We start from the raw sequence: 24153 nt of genomic DNA, 5'->3' as shown, positions 1-24153 counted from the left end.
TCACCAGAGAGCAGCTGGAGCTCTGTCAGTGTAACCGTCAAGTTCTTGGTCACCTGACTAAAGGCTAGCTCTAAGAAGAGACCTGTTGGCTCCAAATTTCTTCCATTTATGGGTGATGGAGGAGGCCACTGTGTTCATTGGGACTTTCAATCCTGCAGAATTTTTTTGTACCCTTTTTTGTACAATCCTGTCTCCGAGATCTAAAAACAATTTGTTGGACTTCATGGCTTGGTTTGTGCGCTGACCTGTACTGTCAACTATGGGACCTCGTATATACAAGTGTGTGCCTTTCCAAATCACATCCAATTAACTGAAATCATCACAGGACTCCAGTTAAGCTATAGGAACAATGACGGATTGTAAGTTGAAACAGGATACACCTCACTTCAAGTCTGAGTGTCATGACAAAGGCTGTGAATACTTAGGTACATGTTAAACTTTTGTTCTTTATATTCAATAAAGTTTCAAGAATTTTAAACAAAGTTTTTCATGGAATTTTGAGGTACAAATGAATTTAATGCACATTGGAATAAAGTTGTAACATGACAAAATGTGGAACAAGAAAAGTGCTGTGAATACTTTCTAGATGCACTGCATCCCCCAAAACAAAATTAAATACATTCTAATAATTATTCTACTAGTTTGCGCTACCAGATTTTGTATTTTCATGAGCTACTACAAGCTGTAATCACAAAAATTTAAATGTGTAATGGCTTGAAATGTAAGTGCAGATAGATACTGAAATAGACAAGTTGCCAGTCCATTACAGGGATTGGCTCTGACAGCTGTAAACACTCATTTTCTGCCAGTTTCTTTTTTTATTCTTGTCTCTGTGTGATGTCTATAATCATCAGATGCACAGTTGTAAGCACAGAAGCCCCACCAACCTGCTGCTCAAACCCTTTGTTTATGAGTGGCAGCCAATCAGAAGAAAGCGAGAGATGCTAAAACAGCTTGTTTCAGAAGTTACTTAAATTTCCTGCATGTCTGCGGTGTTTCTAAAACCAGAAATTTCACAGGTCTCTTTAGAGGGAACAGCACATGTTCAGGATGTCTGTAAATGATAATAATTGTAATATAGCAAACAATGAGACAAACTGAATATTTAAGAAGGAAAAAAAAGAGTGAGAATGCTCAGTATTTAGGTCAGAGGATCACCCGTAGCAGCTTTGCTTGGACCTAATCTTGAAACCTCCATCATCAAAGTTGTATCCATCGTGGAGTTCAGTCCATGCTGACACAAGATCCCATTAGAAAACTGGAGAACAGGATCAACAGACAAATGTCAGAGGAAGTGAACATAAGCCATGGACCTTGAAGTTATGAACTGGGGTCGGGAAATAAAAGCATGCACTAGTCAGGCACACACTCATTCACAGTTATAAAGTGCGCATCTGCAGAAATCCTTCAGCTGTTTGCAGACTCTGCAGTAAACACTATTTCTGACGGTTTTTCTTGTCCTTTGTGCGATTTCCAGTTTCTCACTGGGCTCTAATTTGTTTAAAATGGGCTTTTTAGTGGAAACAGATGAGGTTCAATCTTTGACTTAATGCAGATTCAGTTTAACAAAAAAAGTGAGGGAGGACTAGTTCCTCCTTTGGACTTCTCTGGCTTCATCGCAGACCGCAGAAAGAATGAAAAATGACACAAGACCCACAAAGTCCTAAAAAATATTTAGGAGGCACAAGAGGAGGTCCCATTTCCTCTTCAAGTCTTTGTTCTGCTCTAGGTTGGTGGTCTCACCCTCACTCCAGCTCAGAGTTAAGGTAGTACAAAGTTGCATTATGTTTCAGTATTTCAAAGTAAGATCATCATTTTTTTCCACCTCTTATCGAGTAAACTGAGTTAGTCTGATCCAAGTTTTAATCACATGCTTCAGCAGAGTTGGAGCTGTAAACCCGCACTGTAGTTGTTCTCTGTTGGAGCCAGAGGAGAACAGAGGAGGCTCAGATTTCTTGGCTTGATATTTTCTGATTTTCCACTGTTGCCTTCACGTCCTCCAGAAAACATTGGAATTCTTATGACAGTTGCCCAAGGATACTGTCGATCCACAAACCCGTAGACGACCTGCTCGATCACCTGAGCCACATCTATTACGTTTTTTGTTTTACTTTAATTTAATTTGATCAAATTAACAAAAAGAAGAACTACTAACATTTTCTCTATTTTTATTCAACTTTAGTTGGCTTTTCAAGTTTACAAAACCGCTTTAGTTAGCTTTAATTTTTTTTCTTTAAATGTCCAGTTTTTTTCCTTTTATTTAACTTTTTTTTTTTTTTTTTTTTTTTTTACATGTAGCTTCACTTTTTAGTTTAGCTTACCATACTAGCTATAATAACCTAGAAGCTGGTTTATTATTTCTGGTAGGATTTCATCATAAAGCTAAATCAGAGCTAAACAAAAATTAAAAAAAAAGGTGTTTCCTAGCTGTAGAATATTTTGTGCGCTTGTATTACAATCTGAATGCAAAGATAATATTATAACAACTTAAGGTCAGTGTGTTATTACTATCCCAGGAAGTAAAGCTTCCTGCATCCTTGGATCCTCAGCTAGGATGAGGAAATACTCCACAAAAACAAGCAAACACAGGTGGGGGGGAGGAAATTAGCCCATTAAAAACACAGTCCGTGTAACAATGAACAGGTGCAATAAAATTAAAAGAATACCAGCTTACAAACACACATTAGAAAACGTGTACAGCCTGACTGTAAATGCATTTCACAGTGTAGAAGAAACAGGATACGAGGGGTCCTTGAAGGCAGCACTTGACTGACAGTCCCGCAGTCTAATCCAGGGAGTGAGGACTCAGCAGCTCCGTTATGTGTCGAATCAACGTCGGCTCGGCGCTTACAGGCTGTGACTGAGAAAAACCCTGCCGTACTTCGCTCATTCAGCTCTTAAAGCTCACTTTTTCAGCTCAAGCCGTCGGGCTCCTCGCTACAGATTTGCTCCAGAGCCGGGACTCCGCAGACGTTACGTCGGGACAATGGAATCCAACGTTATCCCGGACAGTGTCCGCCATCAGCGGCTACAGCCGGGCATCGGATTCAGTTCGGGAGCGACCGGGACCCTCCGCTCCTCTCTCCGGCCCGGGGTTACGGTCCCCATCGCACCGTTGCTGTCCTCTCCGGCCTCTCTGGCGGCGTCCTCCGGGCCTCCTCCCCCGCCGCCTCCGCTGCAGCTCCACAGCCTGTACGGCGGAATGGGAGCGGGGCTGGGGCCGGGGGCTAGCGGTCACTGTAACCCGGGGAACCCGGCCGTGCTGAAGGAGGCGGTGGAGGCTGTGGTTCGCAGCTTCGCCAAACACACGCAGGGTTACGGCAGAGGTAATGTCCGCTGCTGACACTGTCCTGGAAATAGCGGCGTTAACGCGTGTCATACTGCTTCAGGCTGTAGCTGGGGAGGGGACTTTTGGAGAGCTGGAAACCACTTTCAGCTGCGCCATTTGTTTGGAAGGAAGGCACAAAAAACCTCCACCACACTTAGAACAAACTCCTGTAATTTCCACCTTTATCTCCGGTGTGTAAACACACCAGTGGTCATTTGCACCTGATGCAATGTTACCGTGAAGTTTCCTTTGATATTCGCTCCAGTCACTCCATCACAGGATTAACATCCAGGGGCTGCAGGGGTTTGCATTTACGAACAATACACTATTGTTCGTAAATTAGCCGTTACACTCATGTTACACGGTAAATAACAAGAATAGACACTGTGGAAATCGATAATAACCTTGAAAAATGAAAGAGCAGTGCCCCTATAAGGCTTTATGTACTTTATATTAAACTTTATATTATTACTTCATGATGTGCAAAATGCACATCATTAGTAATAATTACTTGAAAAATCCAGTTTAATTTAAAGTACTTGACTGATTTCTATCAGAGTTTTCCTAAAACTATCATTAGACCAAAAGCTTAAGTAATGTTAACATGTGTGCCTGTCCCAGGCTAATAGGATTTATTTCCAAAAGATGGTCCCCATGTGTCCCTAACTAACAGCCTCTCCCCCTGCATGCCAGTTAGGCTTCTTAACACAATTATTGGCAGCATTTTTTTGAAGACTTTTGGCAGTAAAACACACACACGAGGTGATGTAATTAGGCTTTCCTATACTTTTGCTTTCAAGCGATTAAGTTGCAATTTCAAAAAGGCCTATTAAGTGTATTTAAAGGAGTACTATAAGAAAAAAAGGGGGGGGGGGGCATGTGTGCAAATACACCTTTGGAAAAGATTTCGTTGGACTTTCAAGTGGAGTTGCAGGATGTTCTTTGACTGTAGTTTGGATCAGCTTCACATTACATCCTTCGATATCTCCGAGAGTTTCCTGTCTCTTTGCACTTTTGTTATGGAGGAAATCCTCAGAATTGGATAAAAACAGACCAAGAGGCCTTAATAAACCACTGTCACAAGCCTGAATTGGTTTGTTAGCCCCAGTTGCTGCACTACAGGCTGCAGACCCGCAATGCAAATCCAATATCTCGTCATACCTCCAGACTTTAAAATAGAGTAGATTCTGGACAAAAGCTGCAGTGGAAGTACAAAAAACAGTATTTGTAAAATAAGTTTTTTTAAACTTTATGTAAAAAGCATTAAACACACAAAAAAACTGTCTTTAAAGTAGCACCAACTCTTGCCCACATTAATGAGCAGATTTAGGCTGTTTCCGTTTCTTTAGGCTCTCTCTTTATGTAATCCCAGACTGACTTGACTTTGAGATCAGGGCTCCGTGGGGGCCTGACCATCTGTTGCGCCTCTCCTTGTTCGTGTTGACACTGAAGATGGTTCTTTACAACTCTGGCTGTGTCTTTGGACGCATTATCTGTCATCCTGCAGAGCGAGCTTAGGAGAGATCAGGCGCCTCCCTGATGGAAAGCAACCAAAATATTTAAAGTATCTAAAACATTTTAAAACTTTTGATAAAAACTGTGTCACAGAGTAAAAGCAAGAGAGCCGTGTGTGTTTAAAAAATGATTTGGATTGTCCTTCAGGGCTCTATAGTATGGAAAATATGGCTTGTAGTTTGTTGACAGAAGCTTTAATTTTTTGTTTTTAATGTTCGACAAAGTGGCCTGGCCTCCAGAGCAAGATTCAGGCGGTAACTTCGTTCAAATCGTGTTGGCTGCACACATATTTCCCAACAGACCCCAAACCCAAGTAATCATTTATGACTCAGTTGCAGAGTTTGCAGCTTTCCATTGTTGTTTTTGTTTCCTTGTGGATGACATGAACTCCGTTCTCTCGTGTGAGGGCCAGAGTCGAGTGTTTTTCTCCAAGCCTCTCCTCTGAGGTGATGCAGAATTTCCTCTGGGCAGCCACCTAAAATCTTTCCGGAAAACCCTGTGGCATCCTGGAGACGACCTTCCCCTGCACCTTTCCATCTTTGTTTAGAGAGGATGTCGCAGAGCTCGCCTAACGGCTACAGACCAAAACATGTAAACTGCACTAATGATTTGTATTAGTGTGATGTAACAGGGCTTCTTCTTTTATCTGTGTGTCCTGCAGTGAACGTGGTGGAGGCTTTGCAGGAATTTTGGCAGATGAAGCTGACCAGAGGAGCCGACCTGAGGAACGGAGCCCTCGTTGTTTATGAAATGGTCCCGTCCAACAGCCCTCCTTATGTTTGCTATGTTAGCCTTCCAGGCGGCAGCTGCTTTGGAAGTTTCCAGGTGCAGTGTCTGCTTTCTGTTAGCGTGAATATTATGAAATATGCAGTACTGTATGAAAGTCTTTATACTTTGCTTCCAAAGGAGCCGGACTTCCTTGGAATTTTTAAAGCGGGTTTGGACATTGGCTGCTTTTTTACTCCGTTTCAAAGGAACGTTTTTTTATGCATGTCTGCACATAACAGACATCTTACAATTTTAAACTGCTGCCTGTCACAAGAACACATTTCTTTAGTCGAGCATGAAAAATGTGAAAGCTTAGGCATAAAATTGTATATATTTGTGATTTCCAAAGAGCTATTACTGGAAAACTTGGTATACGTCTCGATGGTGCGCAGTGGAGGACAAAAAAGAAGCAGGAAGCCTAAAAAACTATCTAGAGCATATGAACAGTATCTGAAGGTCACGTCCTTAAAAAAAACTCTCAAAGACCTGACAGGAGGGATGAACCAGTGCTGTGCCTACACGTAACAGACAACTCGGCAGTTAACCAACCAACCAAGTGTATCTTTAACTACTTTGTTGCTTTCATCCTGCCACAAAAACACATCATTTGTTCAATTTTCTTTAGCCGAGTCTGTAAAAATGCCAACAATAACATAGTTTGACAGGCATAAAGTTATATTTTCATATTAACGAGGTGATTCCCAAACATCTGTTGGCTGAAAACTTGGCATAATGCCTTGACAAAAGAAGTGGCCTAAAAACTATCTACATCAGACGAACGGTATTGGAAAGTTATTTACGTAAGAAATAGAAAGGAATCCAAAAAAGACCTGACAGGACCTGAGAGATGCATCTGGACCTTCAGCTGATCCATCTAATGTTCATTGAAGCCTCATCATAAATGTCCCTGTGGAAGGCTGGCTGTCAAGGAGTCATTCTTAAGGAAGGCTGAGTTATGCCAAATTACATGAGTGTCTACAGTCACGTGTAAAACAAGGTGGAGGCTCTGTCATGGTTTGAGGTTCCATTTCAGTCTGACGGACTTGTGAACGCAGAAAAGTGCCCTTAGATTTTGATTCAACATGCAACACCTTCTGAAAAGGATCCAATTCGCAACAACTTCAGTTTTCAGCACGCACAATGGACCACTATCAGTCATGGATTGGGCTCCCAGGTGCCGTCAACATCATTGGGATCATCTTGACATAAAACCGAACAAAAAGGCAGCCAACATCCAAAGAAACTACTTAAAGAAATGACAAGAAAGCTGCCAAAGCGAGCTCAGGCTGTGTTGAAGAATAAAGGTAGTCATACCAAGTACTGACTTTCGAGGTCATTAACTCTAATTTTCCTTCCCGCTTTCCCATCAACATATAAAAAAACGAGGAGTGGCTCAAGACTTTTTTTGCACGTTACTGTAAAAACACGCCATTGTCTTTGGTTGAACGTCAGTGAATGTGTTGTGGTTTGGTTATTCTGTTGCAAGCATTCCTAAAACCACAAGACCAAATATGGATGCAAGCTCAAAGCCACAAAGAGTCATTTAAAGACCGGCCGGGTTGTCGTTGGCCTTTTGACTGTTTATCTGTCCACTGATACATGCTCTCTTTGCTGTTTGACAGTTCTGTCCCACAAAGGCAGAGGCGAGACGCAGCGCCGCCAAAATCGCCCTGATGAACTCCGTTTTTAACGAACATCCCTCGCGTCGGATTACAGACGACTTCATTGAGAAGAGCGTGAATGAGGCGTTGGCCTCCTTTAATGTAAGTTTAAAAAAAGAACTGCAGAGAACTCAAAGTTGTCTTTGTACGACTGTCAGTCAAGTAGGATGGTCGATTTGAACGCGCTTCCAAAAACATGATGTATTAGGTTAATTTTGCTCAGTTGCTGGCATCATACGCATGGATTGTTTTGTTTTTTTACACATAGTAAATATTATGAAAGTGTATACTATGGATACAAATAGCTGATGCTTCTCAAAATTAAATGAAGGAAAATTACACTGCATTGGACTGACTCCCAAACTCAACACAAATATGTGCCAAATATCTGTAGGGAGATATGAGTAAGTAGCATTTACTATGTGAGCTCAACCTGTGGCTGACTTGACTTTAAGTGCTTGTCTATGCTCACAGGGAAACAGAGAAGAGGCCGACAACCCCAACACAGGGATCGGGGCGTTTCGCTTCATGCTCGAGTCCAATAAAGGAAAGTCCATGCTGGAGTTTCAGGTGCGTGTTTTAAGTAGCTTTTTAAAAAAACAAACAAAAAGAAAACTTATGATAAATGTAGGCCCAGAGCCTGTATGAGAGTAGCTACATACAGAACACGTATGCATAAAAGTAGCAGTTTTATGTGTAAATGTTCGCCCAAAAGTGATAATATGTAGTTAGTTTGGCCCCACAGTGTTGAATTACTGGTCTCTTATTCTTGGTCTCGGCTGTGTTTGTCTTCCAGGAGCTGATGACTGTGTTCCAGCTGCTGCACTGGAACGGAAGCCTCAAAGCCATGAGAGAACGACAATGTTCCCGACAGGTAAAGCCAACAAATGCCTTCTATTATACAAAAATAGTAACAGTTTTCAGCTACTTTTATTTTATTTTTTTAATGAACAAATTTCCCAGTAATCAGTCACAAAATTAAACCTACTGAGAGGTGAAGTGAAAAAAAAAGAGATTATCTCCACAGTGCAATGTCCTGCTGTTTCTTAGCTCCTCACCAAAATGCAAAACTTGCTCAGGAACAGCTCAAGGACCACAATGAAAAGCCCAAATTCCTATTCTTTTCCCTTTGTAAGAGTCGGGACAGATTCAATCAATCGAGGCCCCACCCAGCAACCCACATATCCAAAACGATCCGCATCCAGCGTCCCAGTGGCAGACACCAAAACACTCCCAAAGAGGTCCTGTGTCCACGCCCAGATGGGCCACAGCTGTTTTGGTGACCAACACAAAATCTGACTGGTGGTTTTAATGTTGTGGCCGATCAGCGTTTAGCAGGGCTTTTTCTCTGTGACAGGACTGTTCTAGATAAATTTGTAGTTATCTTTCTCACCATGAGCAGTGAGTGAAAAAAGAGCAAAAACAAAGCATGTGCCTCCTAAAATATGTGTGTTTCAAAATAATCCCCATTTATCTCAAATTGGGCTTTTGTACAGCCCCTTAGCCCATCCTCTGAAAGTTGTTGTAGCGCCAGTTAGGATCTCCCTCCTTTTAAGGCAGCCACATGAAACCGCTTTAAAAGGAGGTGCGGTGTAGTCGAAGCTTTGTGCATGAATTCTTTGCATTTTTCTTCTAATTTAAAACTCTTTTTTGGCATCATACAGAGCCAAGAGTAGAAAAAACTGTCTGCACATACGTTGACCTCTCTTGAGAGACAACAGAGAGTGCCTACAGCCATCTGTGAAATATGGTGGAGGCTCTGTCATGGTTTGGGGCAGCATTTCAGCCAGTGGTGATGGAGGTCTTGTCAAAAATGATGGAATTATGAATGCATGACAGTGTGACAGTGATCACAAACACACTGCCAGTGCAGTGAAAGCATACCTGCATAGAAAAACACACAGCGGAGCACTATCAGGGCCATGGATTGGCCTCCCCACAGGCTGGATTTCAGCATTACTGCAGCAGTGTGGGATCATCTAAAGATAGCGAACATCCAAAATAGAGCTTTTCATGTTTTTCAAGAAGTCTAGAGGACAAATAAGAATAAAGGTGGTCCAAATGTTGACTTTCAACCTTGTTAGGATTGTACAACTCTGTTTCTGTCTTATATATACTGTATTTCTGTGCATGTTTACTGTGCTTATTTCACATTTTCACCAAAAATTATAAAGAAATTTCATGTCTTATGAAATTTAAAATGAAGTTTTATTAGGTTCAGCATCAGAATCTGAATAACTCGAGGAATATCTAATTGGGAATGCTGTTTCCCACTATCACATCTTCTGACTCTAAATGACTTTCTGGCTGAACTTGCAGGAGGTGCTGGCTCACTACTCCCATCGGGCTCTGGATGATGACATGCGCACTCAGATGGCCGCCGACTGGGTGAACCGAGAGCAGAGCGTAGCGGGCACCATCGCGCAGGAGCTGGCCACGACAGAGCGGGAACTAGAGGACGCCAGGCTGGCGGGCAGAGAACTGCGTTTTTACAAAGAGAAGAAGGACATCCTCATGTTAGCTGTGGGTCAGCTCAGTGCAGCCAACACCGCCACTCTGCCATCACACTAAACCAACCGTATGGAAACATGCCTTCACACTCCGTAGGATTCCTGGTAACAGTACTGATCACTTCATAGGTGACTTCTCAGAACGTTTTAGGTTTTGTTTTGTTTCGTGTACCAGGTAATCAAGCCTTGACTTACAGTATGCACATCTTGTCCATAAAACAAATACTAGCCGCTATAGCCCGTTACCTCTTTGTGCCTAGTAATTACAGGATGACAGTGCTTTTTTTCTAGATGCCTGTAAAAGTGCTCGGCATTCAATGTGACTGGGATTTACATGTTTTGTTTTCATTATTTCATACTGTACTTACTCAAAGTAGACCTATGGAGACAAAACCTTTATGGATCAGTGAATGTACGGGGCATAAAATGACCCATCAGACCAAAACCTAATGAGGTATAGCTCCTGTGTTTCTTCTCGGCTTTGGTTTGTTTTGGTTGGTTGTAGTATTTGGGATGGGAAGATGCCAAGATTGATGATGCAAGAAGCCTGTGTTTGTTCATGAATAAAGCACAGGAACAGAGGTCACCCACTCAGCAAGATATGAATGAAGGGGATAAAAGATCCCAGCTAATATCACCGGTTTTCTGTAATGGATGTGCAACCTGCTCCTACAGGTTTTTTATGGGAAGCAGCCTCTAATAATACTAGACTTCCAGTAAGCACAGAAATACGCTTATTGACTCATGTAATAATAATTTGTGGGTAATTTGCAAAAGAAGAAACATGTCAGCAGGTAATTGATGCTCTGACAGCAGCTCAGGTTAAAAAAAAAGATCAAATATTAAACCACCACTATGCCGTTGTACTTCAGCTTTTCTTGCAAAGGCATTTTTTAAAGCTTTGTCTCTTGCTTGGCGACGATGACACTAGCCGAATGTATCATTTTTAATGCGTTATCAGCAAAAAGGACCTGCAAAGCAACACGACTTACAAAAACTGCAAAATCTGCTCTTGTGATGCAGATTGTGTTGGTCAGCTAGTGGAGTTCAAACAAAGTGAGTGTTTGTTAGGACTTAAATGTAGGTCAGGGTCTCAGCAGTTAAAAAATGGAGGCCAGAGAATGAGTTGGGCTTTTTTTCTCTTTTTTTTTTTTTAAAAGCTGAACCATCAGTTTTGAGTCATTGTAGTCAGAACAGTGCCAGCTTCTGTGGTCTAAGTTTTTTTTGAGATACTGGAAGAAGGAATTGGGTTTTGGCAGTGTTATAATGTCTGCATGCCAAAAAAATGTAATATAACAGGCATTTATTACCATTTTTTCCCCGTAAATGTCATAACTTTATATTTGTTCGTCTTTATAAAATGCATTTTTATATGTTGTAGGGATAAAGGCGTTTTAACAAGCAGCATTAAAAAGACCCCACACAAGTTTTAATTGATGTGATATGGTTCTTTTGGATGTAATGAAAGTCAGACAACAGGAGGGCTCGTTCTTGCTGCTGAATGCTGGATTATTAGCAGGAGCAGAACCCGATTATACGAAATATAAAGAAAGAACAAACAAAGAAAAAGTGCAGGAAGTTTCTATAACTCATCTCTGGAGTCTTTGTGCCTTTATGAAAATGGTAGCTAGCAATGTTTGAACAGTCCTCTTTACACATGCGGTTAATTTCTTACTGTTACAGAATTTTAAAAGAATAGTTCAAACATTTGGGGGAAATTTACTCTAAGAATTTGATTGACGTTACACGAAGGGCGGTCTGGTTAATATGAAGCTAAATAAAGCCGCTTCGCCATAGATTAGCATAAAGACTGAAAACGGATGTAAACAAGTTCCCACACTCGGCCCCAAAGGTAACAAAATCTGACCAATGTTACTTCATTGGTCTGAATCACAGACTGTATAAAAAAGATGGACATAGCTTCTCTGCTAATATAGAAGCTTGTGAGCTACCAATGTATAGCAAACGTTGAATGGCTCTTTGCAGAAATGGATAAAGGTGTGTTCATGTCAAAGTGTTAGACAGCTGATGACAAGGAAATGATCTGCCTTCACAGAGCTTTCTGATTGGCAGAGCTAGCTAAATTTCAACTTAACTTGAAATTTCAAGTTAGGAATGGCGATTTTTAAAATTTTTTTTCCAGCAAACAAGCCCCTGTAGTCTGAAAAGTGAAGCCAGTGCAGAAGTGCCTTCAACCTGCATTCTTTATAATTGTCAACTCCTCTGGAATGACTGACCCCAGTCACTACTTTCCTTATGTCATTGTGGTCCCTTTTAACACACAGCATGATGTCTGTTGGTAAATTATGAGCTGGTGTTGACTATGATAAAATACGGTGTGTGCTAGACCAGGACTGTTGTGGAGGGCCGGATCAATAAGCTGAACTACTTTCTGCTCAGTATTCATTTTTATCTCTTCATAAGCTTATTGATCCAGCCGTCCACAACAGTCCCAGTTTCTCACCACTTGTTTGTTATGTCTGGCATCAAAACAGTCCAAAATGCCAAATGCAGGGCTTCCAAACCAGTGGGTGATGACATGGTGGCTACGTCCGTCTTTTAATTACAGTCTGAAGTGGCATCTGTGCTGGGTAATACTTCCAGTACCTGCAGAGTGTTTTATTCAAATAATTTCCTTAATATGCTACATGGCGATTGTGAAGGATGTATTTAATATTATTACCTTTGGTATAAATTTATAAACATTATATACTGATTCTGTTTCTGTTTTCTTTTTTTGTGCCCACTTTGCAGCATATGTGTGTGGTGCAAATATAAAAATGTTGACTTTGCAGTTCTCTTTAATTAATAATGCAAATTTATAATTGACAGAAAAAGTCATCTTTATATATCCTGGTTAATATCTTCAACTTTTTCAAATGTGTAAATTTCAAATCAGTAAATTTTAAACTTGGTACTAAACAGATTGCCAGGATTTCATATGCAGAAACACTTTCAGGGATTTTATCCTTCTTTGACTCAATTAAGAAAAGTAAATGTGATTAATGAGGAAATCTCAAGCAGTGTTTTAATGAACTGCTTAACGGGAAGGAGGCTGAGGCTGTTTGTTTCAATTTAGATGCTCAACTTCTGGTTTGTTTGGGTTTTTAGTTTGTTTGTTTTTATAGCCACAAGCCATTAATCTCAAGGCTCCTTCTGTAAAAATGCCTTTGATCTTTCTTTGTTATCAATATAATTGAAGTTTTTTTGAACCGTATGTTTGTTTTTTGCCATTTGTTTGCTAAAAAACAGTTTTGGCTCTACATGTTTTTGTTTTTTTGTTTTTTTTGCTTTGATGCATGATGTGTTGATTAAGTTCTGGTTTTATATGTTTCATATTCTATACAGTATTGTTTTATAAGAGTGTTTCTCGAGGTCCTTACTGTTTGTATTTTCTATGAACATTTTGTATTCCATGTTTATACTTTTAGTAGATTTATATGTATATGTAATAAATTTGCTGTTACAAATGGCACTGTGTCGAGCCACTTGTTTTCAGTGACTGAAAATCAAGGCCACACACACACACACAGTGGTAATAATTTAATATTCCAAATTAATAAAAATGCATATTCCAGATTTTTAGAGTATAAAAGCACTGATTTCATTCACTTTATTTTTTTTAAATTATGCAATAACTTGCAAATGCCACCAGAAGGCATAACAGCCTTCCACCCACAATCTTAGTTAGGCATCGTAGGCATCAAAACCAAACACGATTAACATTACAGAGCAATACTGGTGCATTTATCTTTCCTCTTTCAGAGCCCACAAGAGTTATCAAAGTAAAAACAACTTTAATAGACTAATTGCCTCTATTACCTCAGATGATCAAAGGACTTGATACCCCTGTCCAGGTCGCTCAGGATCTTGAATGGCAGCATCACCAACTGGATAGGGAGCTGCGCCTGACTGGGATCACTTGGTTCTCATGGGGGTCGTTTTAGGACCATTAAGTTCAATCTCCTAAATCTGGGTGACATATAAGTCAAATGATGCAGCCAAGATGATCGCATGGGATCCAGACTGTTGTCCATACTGCCATCAACGAAATGCTACCCTACCGTGTGCAGGACAGAAAGAAAGAGGGAGAGCTTTTAACCTGAATCCTTTAGAATCCTAAATGAGACTACAACCCCACTGACTACCTAACCACAACTAAGCTACTCAGTACCTGGACTGTGTTTGTGAAACTAATTAATTATGTTTGTTATTATTAAATTAAAATAAATTAATAATAAGTTGTTTGGAATTTTTCTTTTTTTTTTTTTTTTGGAAAATTGTGTCCAGAAGTATTAAAAAATAATTAAATTCAATTCTAGCTGAAATGAACTCGTTTTTCACATAATGTTCTTTAAAATCCGACATTTAATATCATACCAGAAAAAATTAAATTAAATTAAATTAAATTAAATTAAATTATTTTTTTTGTTTTATACTTCCGGTACACAACATCGGAAGAGGCGGGGTTTTATTGTGCTGCGCTCCCCCTGCGTTGGTCATTCAACATGGCAGCGGGACCAATTTCAGAAAGAAACCAAGGTAAACTCATCATTAAACTCTGTTTTGTTTCTTTGCACTTCTCATTCATAAAAGTGCTGGTACATTTCACCGGAACCGGCTCATTTTTACGTACCGACTGCCTCCTTTAGACAGCAGTTTGTGATAAACAAATGGCAGATCACATGGAAACATTGAGTTGTCGCTAGCTTAGCATGTCGCTGATTTTCCTTTGCAAACAGACTTTTTAATCCTTTTACTTGTTACTTATATAGAAGCCAGTTCAGCGATGGTTTTTGGTTGTTTTAAAGTGCGACTCTTCCAAACAAATTAGCAGCAGACTTAACGTCTAGTTGTCCAACAACTACAAGTAGCCGAAGAAGCTAACAACATAGCTTATAGCTTGACTCGGCGGTCATGTTAAACATATTAAACGTCTTTGTTTCGTATCGTGCTGATTTTATACGGGGCTATTTTATTTCTTGATGTGGGTATACAGATATAGGTATTTTAGATGTAAACACTAAACGTGAGTTTCCTGATTAAATATTGTACACGTATAATAAATGTGAGGAGAGTGTGAGAGGCAATAAAGGAACTTTAAGAAGAAGCAAGTAAATAATTTATAAATCTTTTATCCGGTCACAACGCATAGTTATCTGTACACATCTTCTGGCTGAATTATATTAACAGGCCTTCCAAAGGACACAAGCGACTGGATCTCACTGATTAACTAATTTATTTCCAAATATTAGCTATTTTTCTATTCTTGAAGTTTCTCCATCGACTTTTACTTTAATGTCACGTGTGTCCACTGAAAAAGAGATTGACGACCTGTGATGACGCACTGATCATTATGAGGTTTATTTTCTCTTCATGTTTTAGACGCTACTGTATATGTTGGTGGTTTGGATGAGAAAGTGTCTGAGCCGTTACTATGGGAGCTTTTCCTGCAGGCTGGTCCTGTGGTCAACACACACATGCCCAAAGACAGAGTCACAGGCCAACATCAAGGTAAGTAATCAGATCACCTTTTTGGTACGTGTTTTGAAGGATCACTAAAAACAAGCTCATCTAACAGTTTTTGCTACTTTCTCAGGCTATGGCTTTGTGGAGTTCCTCAGTGAAGAGGATGCCGACTATGCCATCAAAATCATGAATATGATAAAGCTCTATGGCAAACCGATCAGGGTTAATAAAGCTTCTGCACACAACAAAAACCTGGATGTCGGTGCTAACATCTTCATCGGTAACCTGGACCCAGAGATTGATGAGAAACTGCTCTACGACACGTTCAGTGCCTTTGGTGTGATCCTCCAGACGCCAAAGATCATGAGAGACCCAGACACCGGCAACTCTAAGGGTTATGCTTTCATCAATTTTGCCAGCTTCGATGCATCCGATGCCGCCATTGAGGCCATGAACGGCCAGTACCTCTGCAACAGGCCCATCACAGTGTCGTATGCCTTCAAGAAAGATTCCAAAGGAGAGCGTCACGGCTCGGCCGCAGAGCGACTCCTGGCCGCTCAGAATCCTCTCTCCCAGGCAGACAGGCCTCACCAGCTGTTTGCAGATGCTCCTCCACCGCCAACGGCTCCAACGCCAGTCCTGACCACGCTGGGAGCTGCGATGGCCATTCCAGGTAAGCAAATGGAAGTTGTTTTATTGCATTTTGGGCATTTGAACATTGCTGTGGGGTGTTACACAACATTTCAGGCACCGTTCATCAGGTAATGTGGAAAAATCTTGTTTCCGTTAATAAGAAGTTAATAGGTGTCGATTTTAAGTGATTAGCTTACAAGATGAATTTGGGTTTCTGGTACAACTTGACCTACTTCCAGGAAAAAGAAGTAATCAAACTGGAGTGGTCTAAGAATAAAAGTTGTTCCTCATACGTTTTAATCTCTTTTTACATTATGCTCACATGGAACTTCCTGTAGTTTACTTTACATCTGAATGGTTGGACATTAAATAAAAAGAGCAGTATCTATTACACAGAGTTTGTCCAGTGGGCTGTGATGATATATTTTAAATAGTTTTGTCTGTCTAAGAGAACGATGCAGTACTTGAATGATTATCTTAGAATTGCTGTTCAACAGCCAGCCCCATCTTGGGCTCGTTATTCATGGCAGTTAATTATATTACTCTGTTAAACTATCGATTAAAGTACAAACGGCGTCAGTTAAACTTAATTTACGAAAGCGTGAGTTTGCCTTCTTTTGCACACACACAATCCAATTGTTGACCAGATCCTGTTTGGAAATAGACAGGACGTTATACCTGCTGCTCATGCTTCCTGTACGCTCAGTTATTGTGATCATTTTATTCTAAGAAGTAATAAATTCTGAGTAATTAGCAGGTGATATGCCGGTGATATGCGGTCATGTTGTTGTGCTTCCTTTTGTTCTTCTCGGGATAATCTCTAAACAGCAGCAGTATGTGATTAATTGTTATAGATTACAGGCTGTCATGGGAGTAGATGAGTTTCCATCATGAGCATTAAGATGATGTAGGAAGTGTGTCTGTGCTGCTCTGGATGATGCCTCTTTTATCAGTAGGTGATAAAGAGATTATTTTTAATCTAACTAATCTTGATCAGTGTGTGGAGTAAAGTGAACATGACAGCTGACAGATTGGTCCTTTAATGAAGTTCTTCATAGATATTACATTAGCTACCATGGGTAGATCATTATAAATCACATTGCTCTGCTCAAATGTGAAATATGAGACTCACTTTGCAAATGCAACCTGTTTGCGTGCAGGCATGCCACCTCCTGGTGCTTTCCCTCCTGTTCCTCCACCTGGATCGATACCTCCATCAATGCCCCCTGCTATGGCTATACCACCAGTAGCTGTGACACCAGGCCCGCAGGGTGGTGGCGGACCTCCACCCGGACCACCACCGTTCCCTCCTGGCAGCATGCATCCAGGTAAAGCTACATTTATGCTTTCAATGTGTTTCCATATTCATTCCTTGTGGAAAGTAATGCAGTAGTACGTTATAAAAGTTTAGATATGTATATTTACATGCTTTTTATGTAGTTCTTGTACATATGAGCCTGCATGACGTTATCAGTTATAGATTACCTGTGTTTGGCGTATTTAAATATACCTGGAGTTTCACTCTTACCAGTTTGGTCCATGTGGACAAATGTTAAGCTTGAGCTTGCTTTGTTGCTGCCATGCAGGTATGCCTCAGATGCCCATGCCTCCTCCTGCTCCTCCTGGCATGGTGCCTCCGCCTCCTGCTCCACCAGGATCAAACCCCCGGGCACCGCCGCCCCCCAGCATGCCTCCACCCCCACCTATGGGCATGCCTCCCAGAGCGCCATATGGGCCTCCCACAGGTAAGCGCTGTGGCATCTCCTTCAGTCTTTGTTGTCTAATAAAAGTTTCTCTGAGCACCAAAATAAGAGGAAAAGTCCTTCAAAGAAACATTTCCCTGTAAAAAGAATCACTGAAGGGTTCTCTCCGTAACACAACTGATATTATGCATTGAAAATGGTTTTGCTGTCTTGCGCTCAGGTTGCGCTGTTGTTGATGAAACACATTGATAATTTAGCATATAAAATAAACATTTGAGCTGTGAGATGATTTGGAAAGCAGTCAAATGTTCATTGACTCATGCTGATGCCTGTGAAGGTACCCTACTAAAATTTGTGAGCCAAGCCTTAAAAAATGTATTATTGCTGTTACACCAGCCAGCTGTGGCACAAAATCTGGGCTCTGATACCCAGAAGAAAGGATATGGGAAGGAAGCTGAATAAGATGTAACATCATGTTGGGCGGCATGGCAAGACAGCAGTTAGCACTGTTGTGTCATGGCAAGAAGGTTTCTGGTGTGAACCCCGGCTCCTGGTAGCGTTTTACAGCGGTTTTATCAGACTGTGACCACTTGTTCTCTCTCTCTCAGGCCCTCCTGTCCCTCCAGGCATGAGAGGGCCTCCTCCTCCCATGCCTCCACCTGGCTATGGTGCCGGTCCTCCTCGACCACCTCCCTTTGGCTTCCAGAGAGGACCTCCGATGCCACCGAGGCCCCCAGGTGTCCCCCCACGGGCTCCTCTGAGAGCACCGATGCCATCGTAATTCCTGTTAGATAACTGTCTGTCATTTTGCTTTTTTAAAAAAACGCATCCTTAGGCTTAGTTTGTAAGCGTGAGAGTAATTTAACCACCTGTTTGTATTTTGGGTTTTTTTTGGTCATTGTACAGATGAACAACAAATAAAAATTTTAGTACAATTCTTTACTGTTTTTATTTACTCTGACAACAAAACACAGCATCAAATAACAGACTTGTGGCTCTAAAAGGGACACAGATCAGATGTTGCTTTCAAAGTATAGTTTTATTCCTCCCGGAGCATCTGTGTGCTCAGAAATCTTATAGAAGAATTGTTGAAACTATTGCTCCTAGGTGAGCTGTTGTGGGGGCATGGGAGGAGGTCCGGGGGGTGTACCCAGGACAGCTGGAGGAACTGGAAACTGCTGGAATGACAGTGTCACTGTGCCTAGTGAAGACATACACTGAGAGGGTCCTTTAAGCTTGAATGAAATTTACAGCTGCCCACATGGATAAACCAAACTCCTCCTGGATGAAGGTTTTATGATCAGAGGAGACAAAAATTGAGTAAAGGTGAGGATTTCACACCTAACAACAGCACCAGCTGTCAAGCATGGTGGTGGTAGCATCATGCTGTGTGGCTGTTTTGCTAGCAGTGGTACTGGTACACTGCACAAAGTGTATAGAAAAATGAAGAAGGCGTATTACTTCAAACCAAGTCCTAGATGTTTTTAACTTGTACACAGTTGCGTGTTCCAACAGGACAATGATTCCACGCACATCAAAACTGGATTTGAATGGATAAAGCAGGCTAACCTTCTGGAAAGCCCAACCTCAAGCCTGCTGAAAATCTGTGGGCTACAATTTAAAGCTGGGTCGGTACCAGGAAACTTACCAGTTTAAATGAACTACCAATTCTGCCAAGAAGCATGAGCAAATATCGAGCTAGAATTATGCCAGAAGTTTGCTGATTGCTACCAAAAGCACTGTGCAATTTGAAAAGGCTCACTTAACTAAGCATTAGTGGGGATTATGTACACAGGAAAATGGCGAGAATGATTTTTCCAGAGTTAACATTTTCATCTAAGAATAATTTTTACTCATTTTGGATTGTAATCATTTCGATTGGCCACTGGAGTTGAACAGAGAAAAAAAAAAACGGAGGAGATTCCTAAGTTTCCTAAGTTTCCTTTCTGCTGCTGTCCCGCAGTGGAACAGAGACAACTGTCAGCGGTGAGCCAGGTAAGTGAGTAAAGTGCTTAATAATGATTTCATTTAGGATAAAATGGGGATTTTTTTGTTTATCTGAAAGGTAACGCCTGTAAGTAACATTAAAGCTTGCGAGTTTGTGACAAGGTTGGTTAGGGGGGAGCAAGCATGGGAGAAGGCGCTGGATCCGGGGAAGGGAGTGTGGTATCAGTGTGCATGTGTGCGTGCGTGTCGGGGTGTGTGTCCTGAGTTCAGCCTGAGAAAGTGTCCTTTCGCCTGTTAAGTATGGAACTCCAAAGTGTTCAAAATTAAATAAATAAATAGGTCAAGATGAAATAAATAACTATGTGAATAAATAAGACACAGATATGTAATGTGAGAATGATATTGTGAAATAATGGAACACATTTTGAAAACAATGCTCATTATTGTGAAACATATTACATTCTGCTATATATATTTTCTTATTATTGTGAAATATTATTTCATGGTCATTATTTTTCACAATAACAGAGATTATTCCTGAGGCATTTTATTTATTTCCAGCCGTTTTTATTCCAAAATGACCTTTTTTCAAAGTCAGTCTTTATTTCAAAATCCCGTTTTTCCCGATGGTCTATTTATTTCATAATGCGACTTTTCAGCAGAATGACTTTGTCTGTCAATCAAGAAAGACAGGGCGGAGCCAGTTGTGTGATTGGTTGCTCCTTTACTCAGACGTAAGTAATAGCACATGAATTGTCGATTTAGGTTTAATGGTGCAATGCATCTCCTATGCAGCTGGCGGCAGTATGCAGCTCAAAATAAACTTAAGGCACCGACAAATGCAAAACACTGGGCGCGAATAACGTTACAGGTGTATCAATTCTTGTGAAGGGCATGGCTGCAGGAAACAAGTCCGTTTCTGAGTTACTCAGAGAACTTGCTAACCGCTTAGATTGAACGTCTTCACCTCAGTCTGCGTATTGCAGCAGTGTACTGGAGATGAAGTGGTCCCTGGTCCAAGTTCTCATCACAACCGCACAGTGTTAACGTTAGCAAATGCTAACGCTATCACAGCTAGCTCCACTCCACGAAACGCTGTTCAGGGTAAGTAACGATATGTTATTATTGCTTGGTTAGTCTGTCTGTCTGGCAAAAATGAGCTTTTTAATCAGTTTAGTCACAGATTTTTTTTTAATACTGTTTTTTATCATAGCAAAGAATTCTATAAATTAGGTAAGAGAAAATAATTGTCTTCTGGGTTAATGTCTGTATTACTATTTACATTGTTGTAGGTAATAGTTATTCATGACTGTTTTAAAGTGGCTTATCTTCTGTGCTAATATGGAAGACAAGTAATCTATGTGAAAGAAAAGAAAGCAATTTTAGTTCAACGTAGTGATTTTGTAAGTGGGTATAATTTGAAAATGCTTTTACTAGTACAGTGGATGTTCTTTAAATATTTAACATTTAAAGTGTGTGTCACTTTACAGACTCCAACTTCAGTTTTGGTTTGGTCTCACCGTTGTAGGTCATAACACAAACAAGTCGTCAAGTCAAGCAGCTGAGGAAAGGGCTTAAGGAAACCATGGTATGGCCGCTTCTGACAGAAAGATCAGACATCATTCCTCTTTTCTTACCAAGGGAATCAGAGACTGCTCCCTGTTGTGAGGTAAGGTCAGGTCACATCTTTTAACATCTGAATAGTAAAGCTATTTGGTTAATTTATGAAGGATGAACATTAATTGTTGACACAAAACACCAATATACTGTTTTGTATGCGTGGGTTAGTTGAACAGCTGGGTTACATTTAATAAAAATACACCTAATGTTGCTGATGCTCTTAAGACTACAAGATAAGTAAAGCTATAAAATGACTGTGGCCTGCCACAGAAGATGAAGATGAGGAAGAAGAGGAATGCTCTCGAGGATAAATGCAGAGTGGCAGGTTACCTTCGGTCCTTCATTGAAAATGGTAAGTCTGCTGCGATAGGTATTTTGCCATTGGTTTTCTCTGATTATACTTTGGTAAATTACATACAGTCCAGTGATCTTGGGTCATTAACAAAGTACACTATAGTAGAGCTGGGCGATATGAGATTTTTTCATATCACGATATTTATTTTTATTTATTTTTTTATAAAAAGGACAAGAGCGGTGAGGTCTATCGCAATAGTTTAATTTTTCTATTGAGAAAAAGTTATTTCGCAATACATATCGTTATCGTTATATCGCCCAGCTCTACGCTATAGTATAATTTTGTTTTGTTATTTGCTCCATGCAATACATAAGAGTGGTGGCATTATCAGTTGCACTAGAATTGTATGTAGACTACTTTTAGCTTTGTTAACATAAAAATATCTATAAAAGCTACAACAGCAATTTGAGTGGGGCAAAAATGTCTGGTGCCCTGTATGTAAGTGGTCATCTTTTATGGTATTTCTCCATAAAAGATTCAAAATAATGAATATAGGATGTCATTATAGTTTAAAACAATCTTCTGTTGCAGCATCTTGTGCACAACAAAAAGCCCTCATCAAGTTTTGGACAGGATGGGAAGTCTTGCCGAGAAATGACTGTGGAAGTGGTCAACAGCAATCTTCCAAAGTCTTCCACCGGTTTTGAAGTACTACGTCTTCCTGCACACTACTGTACCTATGAGTCATTTCTAATGGACATTCAGGTGTGTCTCAACTCTACTGACTCAGGTTTTGGTCTGGTTTACGATTGATTCCATAACCACATGGTAAAATTAGACCATTTCTTCTTTCTTGCATCACATTACTGTACTCGGTGTTCAAAGAAACAGACAATCTAGTGAGTTCTAGTTCTTTTTAATACACTTGACAGTGAAAAATACAGAGTACAGGTGTGCATTTATGGCTTTTTTAATATAAACTGATGAAGAGTTCAGATATCAAAATCAGTTGTTCACTGTACATTATAAATTACACAATATGTTTTGTTTATACTCGCTACTGATACAAAAAAAATTTCTAGAAAAAATTATTTGAATTAAGATGTTACACTACTCTACTGTGTTCATTGTATTAAATCTGCTCAGAGTTGACATGTACTGTATATCCAACCAAGAAATGAATATCATTAAAGTGACAGCTGTATAAAACAAATCCTGTTTTATAGCCACTCACTGTTTTGTTGAAAATGAAATTGGTTATGCTGTTTTGAGTCAGTATTAGCTACAAAGCTGTAGAAATTTAAAAAAAAAAAAAAAATCCTCCTGACATAGAAACTGATTAAATGTAATAATGTCTTTCTACAAGTGATTTTGAAGTATTGGTAGCACAGCAGGGTCTTGTTCATTCAGTGCATCTGGGAGCTGAATCTCAGGAATGGTGATCTCATTTGATGGGCAGCGATTATGTTGTCCTGTCCAGTCCACACCATAATCCTCATCAACCTGAAAGAGCATGCACATGTTTTAAATCTAAACTGAAGAGGTGTTTCCTGCAGCTGTTCCTAGATGGACTTATTGAGTCTGCCAGGGCCTATGTGAGTTGCTTAGGCATTGGCTACCAACTAATTATTCATTCACCCATTCTAGGTCAGGATTGGTTCTCTTCAGGTATAACAAATTTAACTTTGTTTAAAGTATTGCCATCTATACCTGACAGGTGGGATAAAAGAGAATGGCTTGGGAGGCGCACAGCAAATCTCAAAGTTTTCCAATTAATGCTGAAAGAACCAAGGATGTAAATGTATTCTTGTTTTAGCTTTGCCGAAGACACCAGAGAAAGTATGATATCTATAATGCTGCTGAAATAGACAAAACCATTTCAATAAACTCGCTATTTAACATCAACCTTGTTATGCGTTATCAGAGAACAATCAACTGCAAACAGCAATGAAACATTCAACTATGTACTATTTAAAGCACTAATGACCCTGTTGTCTAACAAGATGTGATAAGTAAGTAGACTGTGGAAAGCTGGTGGGTCTACTCTCTGTGTAAAAGGTTCCTACAGGCTCCACTGACCCCAGTCTCCGAGTTAACACACAGCTTTAGCCGTAGCTGCCCCACTTAGTTTAGACAGTAACAAAAAAAAAGTAAGCGATAATAATTCATTGTCAAACGTCATAATTAAGGTCAACACCTAAACAATGCTGTGTACAGAATCACACAGGTGCTCAATTACAGCATAAACTTACCTTAGACCTTCCTCCGTCATTTTCCTCCTAATTGTGCTCGGAGACACAGAAAATGTATCGGCAATTACCCCGACGGTTATCCCGGACAGCACTAAAGTCCTGAGTGCTGCACCGGGATTTCTAGACGTGGACGGCCAACATTTGAAGACTGTTCTTCCTCGGCGTATTCCAAACGAACACGGTGCTGAATTGATCTTAAACCTTTGACAATGCTGTCATCGATGCGAACATCTTGAAGAGCAATTATCATCCCAAGCATTTCAGAAACATCTAAACGACTCAAAACAGTATCTACAGGTAAATGATCCCTCTCTATCTGATTTGCTTAAATGAGCAGAACTGGCTGAAGTTCACACCAGTCCGCCATCCTCCGTGACTTTTGACCTAGCACGCTGTTGCTAGCTGCAGTAGCCGTCCGCGGAGCCGGTATCCAGGAAAACTAGTCGATGGTA

General features: G+C 40.4%; 2 protein-coding genes and 2 long non-coding RNA genes across 6 annotated transcripts; 3 read left to right on the top strand and 1 right to left on the bottom strand.

Moving 5' to 3' along the window:
* Positions 1–2751: 2751 nt before the first annotated feature.
* lix1l (limb and CNS expressed 1 like) lies at positions 2752–13257 on the top strand. The gene is made up of 6 exons (XM_085447102.1): positions 2752–3326; positions 5505–5668; positions 7234–7374; positions 7747–7842; positions 8069–8146; positions 9592–13257. Exons 1-6 carry the CDS (start codon positions 2987–2989, stop codon positions 9841–9843), a joined length of 1071 nt encoding a protein of 356 aa, XP_085303228.1. The 5' UTR covers positions 2752–2986; the 3' UTR covers positions 9844–13257.
* A 979-nt stretch (positions 13258–14236) lies between these two features.
* On the top strand, positions 14237–18524 carry sf3b4 (splicing factor 3b, subunit 4). The gene is made up of 6 exons (XM_085446651.1): positions 14237–14324; positions 15168–15296; positions 15382–15924; positions 17045–17212; positions 17471–17629; positions 18196–18524. The coding sequence occupies exons 1-6, from the start codon at positions 14291–14293 to the stop codon at positions 18366–18368; spliced, it is 1206 nt and encodes a 401-aa protein (XP_085302777.1). The 5' UTR covers positions 14237–14290; the 3' UTR covers positions 18369–18524.
* Positions 18525–20021: 1497 nt separating this feature from the next.
* LOC146683078 (uncharacterized) lies at positions 20022–22360 on the top strand. 3 transcript variants are annotated; one of them, XR_014917597.1, is made up of 4 exons: positions 20022–20638; positions 21063–21203; positions 21380–21506; positions 22041–22360. It is a non-coding gene; the product is annotated as an uncharacterized LOC146683078 (long non-coding RNA). The 3 variants fall into 3 exon arrangements; XR_014917598.1 differs by having other exon boundaries at positions 21025–21203; positions 21425–21506; XR_014917595.1 differs by having other exon boundaries at positions 21025–21203.
* Positions 22361–22403: 43 nt separating this feature from the next.
* Positions 22404–23764, bottom strand: LOC146683077 (uncharacterized). The gene is made up of 2 exons (XR_014917599.1): positions 23702–23764; positions 22404–22952 (listed from the first exon to the last, which is right to left on the bottom strand). It is a non-coding gene; the product is annotated as an uncharacterized LOC146683077 (long non-coding RNA).
* Between the last annotated feature and the right edge of the window lie 389 nt (positions 23765–24153).

This window comes from Copadichromis virginalis, linkage group LG22 (genome assembly GCF_057382275.1).
Source record: "Copadichromis virginalis isolate Kocher_CV1m ecotype Utaka linkage group LG22, C_Virginalis_male_GT1.1, whole genome shotgun sequence".
NCBI lineage: Eukaryota > Metazoa > Chordata > Actinopteri > Cichliformes > Cichlidae > Copadichromis > Copadichromis virginalis.
The sequence above is the reverse complement of the archived record's forward strand: the minus strand, read 5'-3'. Positions and strand labels throughout refer to the sequence as shown.

Bases quoted from the DNA above. Each gene is read 5' to 3' on its own strand.
- sf3b4 (XM_085446651.1), top strand. From the start codon at position 14,291: ATGGCAGCGGGACCAATTTCAGAAAGAAACCAAG. The intron at 15,297-15,381 runs GTAAGTAATCAG...CTACTTTCTCAG, and splicing joins AGTCACAGGCCAACATCAAG to GCTATGGCTTTGTGGAGTTC. The intron at 17,630-18,195 runs GTAAGCGCTGTG...TCTCTCTCTCAG, and splicing joins GCCATATGGGCCTCCCACAG to GCCCTCCTGTCCCTCCAGGC.
- lix1l (XM_085447102.1), top strand. From the start codon at position 2,987: ATGGAATCCAACGTTATCCCGGACAGTGTCCGCCATCAGCGGCTACAG. The intron at 3,327-5,504 runs GTAATGTCCGCT...TGTGTCCTGCAG, and splicing joins CACGCAGGGTTACGGCAGAG to TGAACGTGGTGGAGGCTTTG. The intron at 7,843-8,068 runs GTGCGTGTTTTA...TTTGTCTTCCAG, and splicing joins AGTCCATGCTGGAGTTTCAG to GAGCTGATGACTGTGTTCCA.